The following is a 17128-nucleotide window of genomic DNA, read 5'->3' on the forward strand; positions in this document are numbered from 1 at the left end:
CGACGGCGAGGAACGAACCGGGGAAGAGGATCGAGAAGCGGCGCGTGGAGTTGTATATCCCGATGCTGATGGGGTGCGTGCGATGCTGGTCTTCGTCCTTGGGCGTGGGGTCTTCGTCTTTGGAGGGAGGGGAAGTGGAAAGTGTTGATGGTGGTGACGACGTGGACGAGGGTGAGGATGTGGTTGATGTGGTGGAGGTTGTGTCTGATGAGGACATTTTGTTGTTTTTTTTGTTTCCTGGGTGTTGTCGATGGTGAAGTTGTGGACGTGGAATCAAGGCAAGAATGAAGCGTTACGGGGACTTGACTTTCTTCCCTGGGCTCTCCAGCACAGTACTGTCCCGACCGTCCAAGTGTCTACGTGGGTGAAATTCCTCTCCAGACCCTCCCTGAATATACCTTCGCTGTCGTCTGCATTGTCGAATATCCCTCTTTTGTTGTAATATTGCATTACCCACGAGGCCAGGCGACTCATCTTTTCTTTCAATGGGAGAATGGTGGCGCCGACACATACTCCCTCTGTAGTGAGGTGTGCGCTCACAAGGTCGAATACTTTGTTTTTGCTCTCCGCCGGACCAGATAGGCAGTGTAGCAGGTAAAACATGCTGATTGAGTCGAATTCCTGACCCTTTTCCAGTGGTAAGGGAAGGGTGGCGTTCGCGAGGACACTGTTGATGGTGAGCTTGTCATGAGAGATGGACTGCAGAATGCGTCGACGGCTGGTATCGAGAGCGACGGGATTGATGTCTAGGAGGGTGAGTTCTCGGCATGCACATGTAGATGTGAGTGCCTTGGAGGGAAAGTAGCCTGTTCCGACGCCAATGTCGAGATGGCGTTTGCGGAGGGCCGTTTCGAAGAGGGGGAGGAGGATTGTGGATGTTGGGCATTTCCAGAGGAAGAGGTTGGAGAGGCCGAGGACGAGGAGGTCGTAGAGGTTTAGGAAGAAGGGGGTGTAGATTGTCGAGCCGGGCGTTGGGGTGGTTCTGCCATGATGGTTGGATTGGAGAGTAGTCATGGTAGTCAGATATGTCGACATATATTTATGGATTTAGAGGTTCTTATTATGTCATGATGTATAAGCTGTGGTAGTACAATATATGCAAATTGTTCCGCTCGTTGCACCACTGACGTATCACATGATCCATCATCTACTCTAAGAATAACCAACATATCGACCGGACTAGAAATAACAACCCTCATATACGTGAACACCAACTTCAACACGCACCATACAGTTTAATAACCTCCCCCAACCAAACCCCATACCCAACCCAATACACACTTCCCCCCTCAGCCCACCGCTCACAAACCCTCCTCATAGCCTCATACCGCCTCATCTCATACTCCCTCCTCACACCCTCATCCTCCCATCCTTTAACAACACTCCCAATCCCCCAGGCCACCTTCTCCAAACACACAGGACACAAATACCCAGGCTGCCTCAGCGCCTCCCCACTCGAGCCACAGCCCTGCATCACACACGCATAATACACGCAGTGGTCCAGCCCGAAGCAATGGCCCAGCTCATGCGCCGCCGTTTGTGCAACCCTCGAAAACCACTCCCCGTATTCGTCCGGCGTGTCCGAAAGTTCGGCCACGGCACGCACAGCAGCACCCATGGCCCCAGATGATATGGACGTGAGCTTATTCGTTGTGCCACAAATGGCGGATACGTAGGACGCGCAGTGCGAGGCAGGCCATCTGTGGATATCGCTGGATAGACGGGCGGGATGGTCGCGAAAGGAGGACACGACTGCTATTCTGGAGCCGCCGTATGCTCGGCCACCGGTGAATATCTCGTCGTCTCCTTCGTACATGTCTTGGTGGAGGAGCATCATTATGGCGTAGGCGTCTGCTGGGACGGTTTCGGCGAGAGCGTCGAGGATGTCATCGAGGTTGAGTTGCATGATTTTGTCGGGGGAGAGACGACATCTCACTCCTATGAGGGTGTTGTGCGGCGTGGCGAGACCAATGAGTTGTTGGTGGTTTGGTTTGAGTCTTTTGCCGTTGTATTTGGGTTTGTTGGCTTCGTGCTCCCATGCTTGCCAGGTGAATTTCTGGGGGAGGATTTTGACGCTCATGCCGTGGTAGAAGGCGGAGATGTATGTTTTGAGGTCGGCTAATTGTATCTCCCTTTCTTGGATAGTGTGGGAGTTGTTCCAGTCGTTCATGGGTCTCATCTCCTCTGTGATGGAGGGAGATGCAACGAGGTAGATTGTCTTTCTGGTGTGTGTAATGGGATTGCGCTCCTCGTCTTCACGCCATTCTTGTACGCTTTGTGCGGGATACTCTGGGTCGAGATCTAAGTCATCGTCTGGGAGGACGAGCGGTGCTGGAAACGTGGTTGCATCGTCAAAGAGTGCGATGGGAGTTAACGGTTGTGCGTTGTGGCTGACTGCGCGGATGCGTTGTTGTTTGGAGGGGCGTTTGAAGCGGGCTTTGGATGCGTTGGGGGATGGATCGAGGTGGAGGGAAGTGTGTTTGCATTTTCGGAGGGTTTGAGGCATGTTGAGGTGAGTTGATGAGTGAGGTGTTGAATCGTGCATCGTGAATTCAGATGTGAGTCGTGAGTTGATGTTCGCAGTGGGGCGTTGTGAGATGCAGGCAGCAAAGCACTTACAAGGATGCTGATGCAAGTGAAGTGATGGCAGTGCTTGAGATGACGGTTGTAATTACGAATATACCAACATATTTACCGTGCTTGCACTCTGTCTTGTCAATTGTATGTCATGCGACAGGTTGCACCTACAAGGTGGCATGCTGTCGATGTGCAGAGTAGAGGCATCAAACTCAAGCTCAGATGCATCTTTGCAAGATACAAAGGATGCCAACTCCATCTAATCCCCAGTAGTATGCACCTTATCTCACACAAGTCATATGCACCAAGCTTTCTAAATAAAGAGCGCAAGGAAGAATTAGCTGTTCACTCCATCCGCCGGCACTTCACGATACCCACGACTACGCTGTTGACGGCACAGTTAGTCGAATGCGAGTCAGGCAGTTTCATGTATCTCGCTGCGACAAGCCATGCCATTCATATCACTATCCCGTCCTCCGGCCGGTGCAATTAATTACATATGTACATTCCTCGGTATATGTAGTTGCCCCATTCGGCAGTCAAGTCCGCAATTCATCTCCAAGTCCGCACACTAACAACTGATTGGCGCATCGGCACCACTCATGCAGATTGACTCCAGTGGAGATGCCGGCCCCGTCCTCGAAGATGGAATAGATGAGATATAAATCTCCAGATCATCAAGAACGCGTCGCCAGGTCTGCCTAATACCAGCATTGAACCTCGGCATCAATCTTCAGTTATCAGTCACATTTTGTACTCCGACAACAATCGAGCCAGATGCACCGCAGTCATACCGACCAGCCAGCCAAGCCAATGCGTCATTCCTTCAAATCCCACAACTTTCAAGCTTCAAGCCTCAATCCTGGCCTGGTTGGTGCAACTGCGGGGCCGCAGCACGTCAAGATCTATCGTCTCGTACTCCGTAGTCTTGTAGATGTGAAACCCGTCTCAGCCTTCAAGCTTTAAACCCTCAAGACCCATCAAACCTCCAACCCTCTCACTTCCATCTTCATCAACCCAGATTCATCGCCAAAATCGTCTCATCATGGCCGACATGAAAGCATGGCAGCTCGCCCACCCCGGCGAAGTCCAAACCACCCTCAAGCTCAACACCGTCCCCCGTCCATCCGCGCAATCCCTAAAAGCGCAAGACATCCTCATCCGCGTCATCAGCACGGCCATCAACCCAGCCGACTACAAAGTGCCGGCCATGGGGTTCGCCGCCCGCGCCATCATCGCCTTCCCCAAAACACCGGCCATGGACCTCAGCGGCGAAGTCGTCGCCGTGGGAGCCGGCGTCACAGACATTCTCGTGGGTGACCACGTCATGGCGCGAGTGTCACCTCTTAAGAGACCTGGCGCCTTATCAGAATATCTAATTGCCCATCGTGACGGGTACGCCAAGCTCTCAAGAGACGTGGACCTCGACGTCGCGGCGGCAGTGGGAACAGCCGGCCTGACAGCCTACCAAACTATCAAACCGTACGTCAAGCCCGGCGACAAGATTTTTATCAATGGCGGATCCGGCGGTGTCGGCACGTTTGGCATACAAATTGCGAAACTGCTAGGGTGCCACGTCACGGTGTCGTGCTCGACCGGTAAAGCAGAGCTGTGTAGATCGCTGGGCGCAGACGAAATCATCGACTACAAGAAGACGGATGTGGTGGACGAACTCACCAAGCTGGGCCGCGTGTTTAGTCTGATCGTCGACAATGTGGGCTACGATCCGCCGAACTTGTACCCCAAGACGGGACACGTTCTTCTCCCGGAGGGTGTGTTTGTGGTGGTTGCGGCGGGCAAGCATGCTGGTCATGCTGCTACCGCGGTGGGTAATCTTATTCGGCCGTCGTTCCTGGGCGGCGGGAAGAATAAGATGGTGATGTATTTGACGGCGAATAATCATGATGATTGGAATGCGTTGGCGGGGTGGTTGAATGAGGGGAAGGTGACGGCTGTTATTGAGAAGACGTTTGAGTTTGGGGATGCGTTGAAGGCGTTTGAGCATTTGCAGGGGGGTTCTACTGGGGGGAAGGTTGTGATTCATGTTTCGAAAAAGGAGTGATGGATGATGTGACGTGCTGGGGTTGGTGGTAATTGAGTATGCGGAATGGCGATCTTTATGAGTTCATTGGAACTTGTCTTGTGGATCTTTGTCTGGTTCTTAATGCGATTATTCATATGGTGAACTCATACATGGAAGTATTCGCAGTTTGATAGTCGATGAAAGTATGTTGGTGGCAACAATGTTGAATCAACAGTTTCGAAACACAATAACCGCAGAGTTGGCAACTAAAATAAATCGCAGATTCCTTTAAGCCACTTTAATTCGTACCATCATGCTTTATTTATACCGTGAGAGCGATTTCGTCGTCTACAGATGACATCAGGGCTTCCGTGGGGGATGACAGCAACTCAGAGCTTAGTGTGTCCAGCAAGTTTACAAATTGTGGCAGGGAAACCAGACAATTTGTAGCAGCATGGTCTTGATATTGCACTTGACATCGCACTTATATGTTCATTACAAATGTCCTTAAAGAACCTAATTCGCAGCAATCGCCCTCATGAAAGCCCGGCTCTCATTCCCCTCATTCACCTTCGCCAACGGCGTCAAGTAATGCTCGCCATCAGGACTCACGCCCTGCACATGCCGAATGTATGCCTGCGCGACGGACAGCCACTTGGCCTTTTCCTGACGACTAGCACCAGCGCCTTCCCATACCCAAATACCTTTACCTGCATCATCTAGCAAGAAGACGTCGTTGCCGTCGAGATCAGCCTGTGAAATACGACCACCATCCTTGACAAGGTCAAATGCCAACTGGCCAGAGGCGTCGCTTAGACGGAACAACTTCCTCGACTGATCTGGCGTGCTTCTCCTCGCGGATGTGCTAATTGGACGACGTTGCTTGAAGCCCTCTCGTGGAGTGTCATCTCCTCCACCCAGCAAATCTGTAATACGGCGCGAGCGAGACTCACTCTGAGCAATAACCTCGACGTCAACATGTTTCGCGAGAGTCATATCATGCACAACCTGCGCAGCCTTCGCCTTCTCCATGGGACTACAGTTCTTTCCCTGCCACACCCAAATCTTATCACCCGTATCCAGCACAAAAACATCCCCATCATCCAGACTCTCCACCCTGGCCTCAACCTCATGCACAACCACCCCATTCCCAGAGGGGCTCTTAAACACACGCAGCAACGTCCGAATAGCCTCCTTAGCCTCCTCCTCCACATGCCTGAACCCAGAACGCACGCCCCCCGAGCGAATAGACATCCTCGGAAACAGCGCTAGGAACTCGTCCGACGGAGCGCTCTGAATCTCGCGGTGCTGCGTCGCCGCCCCGTGCAGAAACTCATCCAGCTCAACCGTCTTGTAGGCAGCGACGCCCGCCTCATCCTGCGTGGTGTGACTGCCCAGCCAGAAGAAGATGTCGTGGCCTAGTTTATCCTCCTTGCCGACCTTGTAGGAGTGCAGGACGATGAAGCTGTCGCCATCGTAGAACTGGCCGTAGTTGTTCTCGGGCCAGGGGATGACTTGGAATTCTTCGATGCGCCAGATGCGCAGGCCGGGGTTTTGGCCGACGCGGCCGTCGTTCCAGGCGGGCTCGGTGGTTGCGGAGGCGTATTTTATGCGGTGGTCGATGGAGGTGTTGATGAGCTCGACGTTGCTGTCTTTGATGTCGTATTCTTTGGGGTGGACGAGGCCTTGGTGGGGGGGCATGTTGAGCGATATGAGGAGGGTGGATTGGGACTGGGATGGTGTTGATGAGTTGGATAGGATTTGGTTGGGTTGGATTGGAATTGGCTTGAATGTTTGATGTTGTCTGGTGATGGTGAGCTTCGTAAGTCGTGACACGGACTTGGCTACGTCACTTTGCTGAGGGTCGAGGTGCCATCGTGGCGCAGGGGCAGTTGAGAGGCAGGCACAGAGGGGTCAACTGGTTCAGCGGGGCAGACGAGGGGCTGATCAATGGGTGCTGGAGGGTCCAGATTGATGTTCAAATGTTCAATGTCTGGTTCCAATCAGTCAAGATGTCCATGTCCATGTCCAGTCTGGTCTGCTGGATCAGTCATGCTGCTGGACATGGAGACATGGATGGTCAATCCTGGGTGGTGGAGGCCGGGGGCAACACTGGAGTCAAGAAGGATCCAACACCTCAACGCATGTCACCAAGCATGTTGGGAGGAATGTCGGGTTGTTAGAATTAATTCATCTTCAGTTGTAATATGGTCGGCAACTCCAATTGTGTGCATATCAAGAGGTTCTTGTCACTTTTTGTTGTGAATCGTCTCATCATCGATGGACAATTGTGAAGCTGCATGTGTGTTAAGTCCAGTATACATGTGTATATAGTTGAGTAAACTTAGCAGGTCAAGTTTCAAACCTGCACATCAAGATGATGGCAATAATTCGCAACTCAAGTCGAGATATCATGTTTAATATTCTCACGCCAGTTGGACATATTACTCTTTCTGCGCTCCTCGACCGTATACAACTGCTAGCCTCACTTTGACACCAACTTGTACGTGCTATTCAACTATGGACAAACGTCCAAGAATTAAACACCACTTCACACCAGTATCTTTTCACCGTATCCCATATTTACTCATCCAACTACGTAGATAGGTACATGTATACAACCACTCTATCAAACTCAAGCCAAACAATCCTCACTTACACCACCAACATCCACAACACCAGCATCTACATCCCAATCCTCATCCACCGCATCAAACATCACCCAGCCTCACACGCATCCCCCTCAAAAGCACCAATCCCCCTCTCAAACTGCCCATCAATCAACCCAACCAATTGCTCCCCCACCGGCGCCAACTCCAGCGGCAACTTCTCAATCACCGCGCCGCTAAACTCCCCCGTCGCACTCTTCAGGTCCTTCACCATCGAGACCACAATCTCCGTCACGCCGACCTTGTCAAACGCCGTTTTTGTCGCAATCAGCGTCGTGATGGTGCTCCTCGTGTCGGCCGCGAGCTGTGCCGTCGCCGACGCAAGCTGCAGGGCGTCCTTGAATGCCACTGGCGGTGAAGCGCGTGCTTCGGTTGCGCCTGCGTTGATGTCATTTTTGAGGGCCGTCGAGTTTCCTAGCACGTTGGTGAGGCTGGTGTCGTCGCCGGTGAAGGTGGCGAGGGATTGGTTCAGGGCGCGGATGTCGGTGGTGATTTTGGCGAGGGTTGATGGGATGGTGGCTAGGGTTGGGATGGCGAGGAGGGAGGGAATGAGGATTTTGTACGGTAGCATCTTTTTGTCCTTTGTCTTTCGTTTTCTTTGTTTATGTCGTGTTAGTTGCGGTGAGATATATCCTCAATTCTTGTCTACTAGTTGCTGCTGAGGAGCGTTGTCTGATGTGCTATTAGGTATGTAAGTGATTTATACCATCCGACTTCCAAACATAGTTTCAATCAAGTATTCTTCACGGTTCTTTATTAAACTCGCCAATAGAAATGCGCTTTGCATCTGCCGTAGACGTGCTGTCTGTGCCCGTGAGCCAGACAGCTGAGAATCTTGTGAGAACCCGTGCTGGGAATCACTTGCCTATTTCGGACGCATGTCTAGGTGTGGTTGTAACCCTCCAGGAATCCGGTGTGCGCTGCCTCGGCTGCCCTGTGATACTCGTGAGCCTCATTAGTGTACCGTACATGGTCTGACTAAGAGTTTGCTCTTTGCACTTTTGGGCGCATTTACATGAATTAGCAGGCATTGGCTTGGCAATGTGTGAACTGGGGCATTATGTATCGTTGGAGTTTCTCCCCGCAAAATGAAGAATGGCCAGTTTGGGTTTCGCCTTTTGGCTCGTAGACCTGGATAGTTATTAGTATTGTGTTGAGACGGGTGTAAATAGGTCAAATCGATTATACGAATGCTCATGGTTCTGATAGTTTAGTAGGTCGAGTTTAGTCATCCTCCACGAGACAGTACGGGCAATTGACACAAGTAGCCGCAAGCTGCCAAATGTTCAATGAATTGTTTGACGATGATTGTCTATGGCGAAGAGGGCCCCAATTCAATGCCCGATTTCCTACGCGTACATTGTCCTAACAGCCTGACGATTCATCAACCTGCCGCCAACAACCGGGTCGCATGTCCTCTACACTACTGGCCTCATCACCGCAAGTTGTTCGTCACACTGCCCACCATGACGGCAATCTCCCTATCCCAAGAAGCCTCCGCAGCCTTCTCCTTATTGCGTCCTGTTGCAAACGCCCCCGGTGGCTGCGATCCCTTAAGCACAGCCTGTCGAATAGCATCCGCCACGTTCGTCTTGTTGGACTTGAGCGTTCGCGCAACAACTCCACCCCTGTTGACAATATCCTGGACCCGAGCAGCGAGACTCCCTGCCATGGTGCGCCAGAAGTATGATGCCAACGACCCTGTTTCCAAATGCGTCAGGAGCGGTTGAATCAGATTCGGGTGCTTGTGGGTTGATGGCGCAGGGAGAAGTGGGTGAGCGGGCGGCTTGTTAGCGTGCAGAATGATTTCGAGGGCGATAATATTCTGGCATTTCGAAGTGACTTCTGCCAAGGCACGGTCCAGAGACGGAAGCTGCCCGAGTGAACGAGACAAGGACGTGATGCTTGTCTGTAGACAGGATCGGATGTATGTATCAAGTGCAGTCAGGAGAAGTCGTGGTGCCCAACGGTCAGGCTTCACCCCATACGTAGGCGAAAGGAGATACAGGGCTGTCATGGCGGATTCGAGCTTCGCCTTTGCCTCTTCGCCCTGCGAGAAGGTCGTGTTGGCGGGGATAGCAAACTCTCGCACGAATCGCTCGGCTGTTTCACGGACTGATCGCTCAATGGGTGCAATGACGGTGTCTTGTAGGGTGCGAATGGCCTCTACTTTTCCGAGTCCGTAGCCTTCCTCACCAACACCCTTGGCGTCAATAACCTCACGAAGAGACAGGACAGTGTATGAGCACCGAACAAGTGCCCGGTGGTCTTCGTTGGCACCAGGACCGCCAATCTCAGATTGCTGCACCTCCAATTGCCTACCTAATTGGAGACACCGACCGACGGATCTGCCAAGACGAAGTGTCTCCCATAGCCGCAGTGCGACCTGTCGGACTTCGTCGGCCTCGGCATGCTTGTCAATGACCTCCTTCTCCAACTGTTTGTAGCTGTCGTTGAGGCTCTTGATCTGGGTGTCGAGCTCGGTAACGATCCGGTTGCTCGCTTGGTTTTGCTCCCGCGTATATTCGAGCAAGGGGACAGCTGAGCGACTCGTTAGCAGATCGATGTGCGAGTCGACTTCTTGTGCGTCAAAGAGCACTCGGGATAGCGGGGTGGAGAGGTCGAGCGGCGTGTCGTTGGGATTGTTTGTCGAGACGACGAGGGTGTTGGCGAACTGGGCGGGGGAGAAGTCGGGGGATAGAAAGGCTTCGTAGTCAATGTACGAAGGCTCGTCTGGTTGAGGGGCACCTGCTTCGGTAGCCATTGTAGTGGTGGGAGGTCTGCTTGATAAGAGGTCGCAATTATGTGTGGTGTTGTAGCTTCAGTCTTTTGAGAAAACATTGAAGATCCACAGTTGGTGATGAAGCTGGAGGGGTTCCAATGTTGGGGCCAACCGGCAGCACATGTTGGGCGGTTGTCGCAATTAGCAATAATTTACTTTGGAGTCGTACGTCAAAACTATAAGGTGAACAGTCACATTTTAGCTGTCGAAAAAATAAGATAAAATTAAAATGTGACCTTTAGTTCCTGTCAACGGCCGTGGCATGGACGCGGTGCACACCTTGCTGTTGGTTGACAGCTCAACACCATCACGACTCAGCATTACACAAGAACAGTCCAAGCACTCGACTCCACCGGAAGCAAAGAACCAGACTAACATGGACTTGACATTTTGTCGGCGCTGCCGGTGCCGATGCCGTGCGGGACACCAACAACACAATCACCATTGATCAATGCCAGTCTTCAGCCATCCGCCATCCGCACATCCTTGTATCACCTCCAGCCTTCAACGTTCTTCTCCGTCTCCAACTTGCCCGTTCTGGCCAAACACGGCGCTCGACGGAGGGAAAACGCTACTTAATTGCCGCAACCCAACCCACTTAAAAAATAAGTCCTGTTGTCCGTGGGCCATTGCTTGTGTCCCGGAACATGGGGGAGCGTCATCGGCCTGTGTGAGACATGGGAGATTAACACTGTGTTTGCGTATCCCTTGTGCAGAAATAGAGTCTGAATCTGCGGTTTGTTGTCCTGCCATCTCCACTCCTCGCACTGTGTCTGTCGCGGCTAGTTCGGCCGCCAACCTTCGCCGTACGTTCCGTAGCCAAACACCATGTTCTGAAAATTCACTTCCGCATCTTCCCTGACATGCCGCTGGATCTCTTGTAATATTTTCTTCTCTGACCTCTGTCGCCTTGGCGCTCTCCTCCTTCCAATCCCGCTCACTGCTCGCTGAGCGCGATTCTCCTCTTCGTTTCTGCGCTCAACAACTTTTCGACTTCTTCAACCCAGAGCAACTGCTTCAATGCCCAGATTATAATCTCAATTCTCGCTGAGCACGCCTACAACACACCTCCCGCCCTTTAGAAGGGCGCGTGAGCGCGATCCGACAAACCTTTTCGCAGTCGGTAGCTGGACTTCCAGCAAACAGCATTCATCATGATCAACTACGACGTCTTCGACGCCCGCGACCTGCTTTTCCACCGAGACGCAAGCTTTCCCAAAGGTGCCAACGAGACCGATACCGTCATTGGAGGCATCCACTTCAATGCCACGGCCCTCGACAATAACAATTATACCTATTACCCTGGAAATCAGACATTGTCCAACATTTCCAACTGCTATCTGGTGTTTGAGCCATATTCACCAGTGTTTGTAAGAGCCAACGGCAGTTTCGTCAATGCAACAACATGTTATAGCTCCATTAACCCCATCGGTACGCGTGGCTACACGGGTATTGCGCTGGGTGTCATGTACGGTCTGGCCATTGTTCTCTCTCTCGTCGTCCTGGCCAAGCACGGTGCCTTATATCTCGCCACAACCAAGCGCTTCTATCCAATCGGTCGACGTTGGCAATGGTACTGGGCATGCTTTGTTTGCGCCTGCGCCCTCATCAGTCTCTTTACGAACGTGGAAATCGAGAGGTACTATCTCCAAGACTTGCCCATTATTCTCTGCGTCTTCTTCTGGTACCTCATGTGCCAGGGAACAATGGCCTTGGTGTGGGAATCTGTCCGACACTGGGGGAGCTGGCTGGAGAGGCAGTATATTGATCCGAATCCTTTCGTATATCGAGAGGATGATAGACGTGCCAAGATAGAATTTTGGCTGCCTTTATGGTTTTACTTTTGGGTGTGGATGGTAAGTGCATATTTCACTGCACGTGTATGCCCGCATGTATTGACCCCTGTTGCTAATTTCTGCGACAGAACTTCTTCATGGTTGTTCCGAGGAGTTGGAACTTTGCCAAAGACCAGCACTCTGTCGAGCAGATAAATGCCGTGGCCATCCCCAGCGCAACAGGTGCGCGGTTCAAGGTCGGGGCGTTCTGTCTTGTCATCGCCTGGCTCACCATCCTGTTCTCATTGCGACACTCTATCCGACACTACAAACCTAGACACCGCGGCATCTTTAACCGAGCGGTTGGCTTCGTCCAGGCTATTCCTCTCCGATTTGTCCTTACAGTTCCACTTGCCCTTGCACTGATTGGGTACCAAGCGTTGATCTCTTTCGTCTGGGACTTTTCGCTCGTCAAGGCAAACGGAAATGTGCCAGTCATAATGGCCTGGGGCTATGGACCTTCTCTACTCATCATCTACATTCAGATTGTGTACGGATATGTGGCCCCCAACGAGGATAAGGAACTCATTAGACAGCGAAGGGAGCGCGGAGAGACAGTTGACCGTGAACTCGGCGTGGTCAGAAAGCCAGCCTGGTGGAAACGCGTCCGAGGAGATCACCTCCGCAGCATGAGGGACAAAATCCATCAAAACGTCAACGAGGTCGGTGGGAAGCGAGGGATTGGCCGCCGCGTCGAAAACGACGCCGAAAGGCATGCTCGTCTCGAAGCAGAGGGCGCCGCCATCAACGATGATATTGAGCTCAGCCCCCTCCGAGACGATCCTAGTAACCCGCGCGCCGACAGGGCTGGCGTGCGCAATCTCGGCACAACGACAAGCGTGTCTTCTGATCCGTTGACTATGCCCTACGGGGGCAAGAACGATCGTCGCCACGCAGAGAGACTCATGCAGAGCGCTGCAACAGTCTTGTTCCCTAGCGAAGAACTGGCTAATGAGCGAGCCAGGAGAGCAGCTGAACTTATGGAGGACGGACCGCCGCCGCCACCGTACCATGATAGGGAGAGGACGCGGTCAGAATCAGGGAGACCTGGTTCGGCGCAAAGGACAAATAGCACATCAACGACGCATAGTATCAATGCGGAACCGCAGCAGGTGAGAAGTATGTTGGACATATAACCATATAAACTCTCTAGCCACGGGCACGGGGGATGAACATGTATACATTTGCGGGTGTTATTCTTTCGGGTGATGATCAAAGTTGACTATTATTACCACATGGTGCCTGGGCATAGTTACGGAGTGAGACTTGCGCAATCATTGGTCATGACTGACGGAACATGGGATCTATGCTTTGAATTATGTAGCGTCTGGTGGGTAGTACTGTAGAATGGCACAATAGATATCCTTTACTATATTTGAAATGAAACTCTCTCCGGCCTGGTCAGCGTGCACATGTGTCACTGTCACAGCCACAGTACGGTCAATACCGAGAAATGCCTTTCCTCGTGGCAGCCTAATCCCATTTCTTCCCGTAACGTTGATGCTCATGAAACACAACAGACGCCCACCCTCCCGACCTCAGACGTCAGGCCGACGACGTGTCACCACATTTACATGCAGCGCCGATGCACATTGCCCACCATTCTCTTCACTCGCCATCCAATGCCTTTACATATCTTCCCAATATCTAGCCCACGTCCCGGTGGCAAGGGCTTGATCTTGCAGGGGAACAAGAGGTGGAGGTGTTGTCGTCGGGGTTAAGATACATTGAAGATGCAAGGGCTCAGGGTGCAGCGAAAAAAGCAAATACCCCGGCTGCAACACAGTCCGGCCCTTTGAAGGAAAAAGCAAAGGAAAAAGAAAAAAAATTATGGCGGTTGCTCACGATAAACCAAGTGTATCGTGATTTACGTTCAAAAGCTGGCAAGAAATTCATGCTGTTTGCGAATGCCATGGCTCTGGTAGGGTAGGTTCGACCGTGGTCGCAAGAGGACACTGGCTCCTTCCTCAAACATTCAGATGTCCGCCATGTCGATCATCCATCTGCATCTGCGTCGATTTTACGCCAACGCTGCATCATCGACGATCCAACACAGTATTTCACCCACAAATATTCTTAGAAGCACTGGATGACAGTACGAGCGTTGAGGATGCACTTGTGTCTGAGCTGTGCGTGTCAATCGCCCATTGTCGCATCAAAACGTGGAATTTCGACTCCGGCATCACTATTACCTCACCCATTCTGTACTCCGTAATCCGTCTCCAAATAGATGAGTACACCGTGTCAGATACTTCAGCAGTTGGCTAGCTAATTCTCAAATCAGCAGGTCGCCGTGTGAGACAGGTATTAGCCCACCGAGACAGTGACCGCCTGCATTGTGTCCCTCCCACCGTCGAGTTATTGGGTTCCGATCACAATTCGGTGCGTGCGATGCCTTTGCACCGCACCCAAGCATCCTTCAGGCATTGTGTGTTTATATGGCTCACGATCCTCCTGATCGGATACCTCTTTTTGTCTTACACCATGGGCATAGTTGCTTCGTTTTATAGATCATCGATCAAATATCAACTTGCGCAGCTGCCAAATTGGGTGCGTCTGACCACCAACACCGGAGATTCAGTCTCCCCTGGTCCCGCCACCAGGTCAGGGACAGGCACGTCATGGATCCGTATCGATCGTCGCACAGCTAGTCGCCAGCTAGACTGGTTTTATGATCGACACCCATCTCCACAGATCCAGCGACGTTACCGACTGGTCCCTTTGACTTGCCAGCCATCTTGTTTGGCTGTTGGCTGTCGTGGTTGACTTGAGATGCAGCAAGCCTGCTGTGGCCTGCTGCTTGTCTGAACATTCAGCCGTTTTGTCGGGCAGTCCGGTGTGATTGATTGCTGCTGTTGTGTGACAAATTGGCCACGATGGTCAAGGTCTAATCAATTTGCCTTTCCAAAAATGGTGGGTATCTTTTGCCATGCTTCGCAAATCAACCTCCACCCGGCATTTAACCCTATCACGATGTTGGCTCTCCAGTCCTAGGGTGGGCTTGAACTATCTGTCGTTATGGCCAAACTTTCCGTTCTTGCATCACGGGTGACATGCTCGCCGCACATGGCATAGTCTTTTGACAGCCAGCTCGGCAAGTATCTACCTTTTGCCACTTTTACCTTTGCAATCATTCAGAGCGAATTGTGGATGGCGAGTTCGGTGGGCCAACAGGTATCAAATACCCCCTTGGTCCCATGCCAAGTCAACACCAACCGGCCCTTTGGTATCTGACCGATACGACAAGCAGGCACGACTACATCGTCCTACGGAGTACACTGGACTACCATGCATCGTATTTATATCCTCCAACACGGACCTCGACCAACCAGGCCAGCAATGTCCAAGCACAATGTTGACTGAGTGCAATCCTCGTCAATACAAAAATCCCGTCAGGCGGTCTGCAGCTTGTCACTACTACTCCGCATGATGTGCGGCGATAAGTACGCATGGGTACTGGGTTCGGGCTAGCCACCACCCTTGAAAGACACCATCGGTCGTTGCAAAAGCCATCAATCACCAAGCCAGGCACATGTGGTCCGGCGTGGTAACGGTTCTCTAACTCCACCAAGCTGTGAGGTCCAGTCTTACTTCAAAGCCAGCCACCACTCGCATAAAAGGGCGGGGGAGGCAACTGACTAATAAGAACGCAGTGATTTTGCGAGAGAGCACGAGCCAAGAGGCGGCCAGTCCCCAAATCTGGCAAACCTGGTTGACACCAATATTTCTAGGCACAACAGAGGACGGATTTGTTGAAGGTACATTGGCGCTATTGCATCGCTTTGAATCCATCGCCACCTGTATGATAAGCGTCCTGCATCAAATCCAATCTGACATTAGCGAAGGTATCTGGTTCAAGAAAAGTCCAAACGACAAGATTAGTGACAAGTCATGGCCATTTTTAACACGAGTCTGATCTATAGTCGCCCTGTTTGGGTACAACGTTTGGGAATGGCCGGAAACAGTCAGCCCTGGATTCCACGACAACCGCTTTCAGTCACTGAAGACAGCGACAGAGCATCCGACACTCCCGTGGTTAAGTTCTAGCTACAGGCACTACCTTACAAAATCATCACAACCAATTGACCGATCCGATTCTTGATTGGGAATTCCGGTAGCAAACAAAGCCATCACTGCAAGACAGTTCCTTGACTGGACGCCGTGTACCTGGGCCCCGCCCGCGCTAAGATGGGCAGATGACCTGTACCTTACGTCTGCCCCTTCTGCAGGCCGACGACTTACTGGTTCATGGTCATGGTAATGTCGACAATGAAGCATGAGATGCTGCCGCAAAAAGGTTGAAGATTCCCACGACAGATCAGACAGTGGGTGTGCTCTGGAGCCTGAACACTCTGGTCCCCTTTATGTCTCTTCCAACTTAGCAGTTGAGACCTCACGATGATACTGACAGCTTCCTGTCTCGGATATTGCAGTTGCTGCCACAATATGCTTCTCCTTGGCAGCCTTGTTGTAATCCGAATGCTTACATGGCTGGTGGGACACGACGACGCAGCCGTGTTGTTTCGTCCTTGCACAGAATGCTGCATGCGTAATCCTCGACGCTGACGATGAATGTACGAATTACGGACTACAGCCCGGCCTTTTAGGTGGTACCTACCACTGCACGACGTTGATGTGATTCAGCCAAGCCAGGCCAGGCCAGGCACGATGTTTTCTCATGGTCTGTAGCCCCGGCTCTCGACGACGGCAGGCACACAACCATGCCGACGGGCTTGCCGTGGCTCACAGTCTCACATCACCTTCCAAGTCGCTGTTGGGCTGTGCCTCACCAGCAGAGCAAACTTGCTCCATACTAAAGGTGACGTTCGCTTGTTAGATTCACGGATTTGCCCAAGGCGCCATTATGCAACCAGAAAAACGTGCTTCTCTGGGACGTTGCATGGCGGCAGACGTGCAAGGGTCAATGCTGTTTCTTTTCATTCTTCGATCTTGGCTGGCGCAAGAAACGCCAGAAAGCGAGTTTAAGTCTCGAGCGGCAAACCATGTTTTCGCGAATAATGCATGAATGGAGCATCTATCCGGAAAAATGGCCGCCTCCCGATCCGCAAAATCCAGGCGTTGAAGGAAACTGGCACTACTGTTGTCTCCTTGCTTTTACCTTTCGCTAGCCTGGGTTTGTCTGTCGGGAAAATCGAGGTGGTTGGCCAGGTCGACTGGTGTCAACACCCAAGTACATGGGCGCCGTCCAAGGCCGGATCTGGACTCCACCTCGCAGGCAAGA

The 17128-nt window shown here is 52.0% G+C and overlaps 6 protein-coding genes across 6 annotated transcripts; 2 read left to right on the forward strand and 4 right to left on the reverse strand.

Moving 5' to 3' along the window:
- Window positions 1-1216: 1216 nt before the first annotated feature.
- Window positions 1217-2506, reverse strand: VFPPC_04061 (metalloproteases (zincins), catalytic; the record flags this gene model as incomplete). The annotated part of the gene is made up of 1 exon (XM_018283472.2): window positions 1217-2506. The coding sequence occupies one exon, from the start codon at window positions 2504-2506 to the stop codon at window positions 1217-1219; it is 1290 nt and encodes a 429-aa protein (XP_018144554.2).
- Window positions 2507-3622: 1116 nt separating this feature from the next.
- VFPPC_04062 (alcohol dehydrogenase superfamily, zinc-type) lies at window positions 3623-4639 on the forward strand (the record flags this gene model as incomplete). The annotated part of the gene is made up of 1 exon (XM_018283473.1): window positions 3623-4639. One exon carries the CDS (start codon window positions 3623-3625, stop codon window positions 4637-4639), a length of 1017 nt encoding a protein of 338 aa, XP_018144555.1.
- A 477-nt stretch (window positions 4640-5116) lies between these two features.
- VFPPC_04063 (actin-binding protein Fragmin) lies at window positions 5117-6301 on the reverse strand (the record flags this gene model as incomplete). The annotated part of the gene is made up of 1 exon (XM_018283474.1): window positions 5117-6301. The coding sequence occupies one exon, from the start codon at window positions 6299-6301 to the stop codon at window positions 5117-5119; it is 1185 nt and encodes a 394-aa protein (XP_018144556.1).
- A 1017-nt stretch (window positions 6302-7318) lies between these two features.
- On the reverse strand, window positions 7319-7840 carry VFPPC_04064 (hydrophobic surface binding protein A domain-containing protein; the record flags this gene model as incomplete). The annotated part of the gene is made up of 1 exon (XM_018283475.1): window positions 7319-7840. One exon carries the CDS (start codon window positions 7838-7840, stop codon window positions 7319-7321), a length of 522 nt encoding a protein of 173 aa, XP_018144557.1.
- Window positions 7841-8704: 864 nt separating this feature from the next.
- Window positions 8705-10033, reverse strand: VFPPC_04065 (conserved oligomeric golgi complex subunit 5; the record flags this gene model as incomplete). Its single annotated transcript, XM_018283476.1, has 1 exon — window positions 8705-10033. The coding sequence occupies one exon, from the start codon at window positions 10031-10033 to the stop codon at window positions 8705-8707; it is 1329 nt and encodes a 442-aa protein (XP_018144558.1).
- A 1172-nt stretch (window positions 10034-11205) lies between these two features.
- On the forward strand, window positions 11206-13022 carry VFPPC_13566 (hypothetical protein; the record flags this gene model as incomplete). The annotated part of the gene is made up of 2 exons (XM_018291341.1): window positions 11206-11907; window positions 11976-13022. The coding sequence occupies 2 exons, from the start codon at window positions 11206-11208 to the stop codon at window positions 13020-13022; spliced, it is 1749 nt and encodes a 582-aa protein (XP_018144559.1).
- Window positions 13023-17128: the final 4106 nt, after the last annotated feature.

Source organism: Pochonia chlamydosporia, chromosome 3 (genome assembly GCF_001653235.2).
Source record: "Pochonia chlamydosporia 170 chromosome 3, whole genome shotgun sequence".
Classification (NCBI taxonomy): Eukaryota; Fungi; Ascomycota; class Sordariomycetes; order Hypocreales; family Clavicipitaceae; genus Pochonia; species Pochonia chlamydosporia.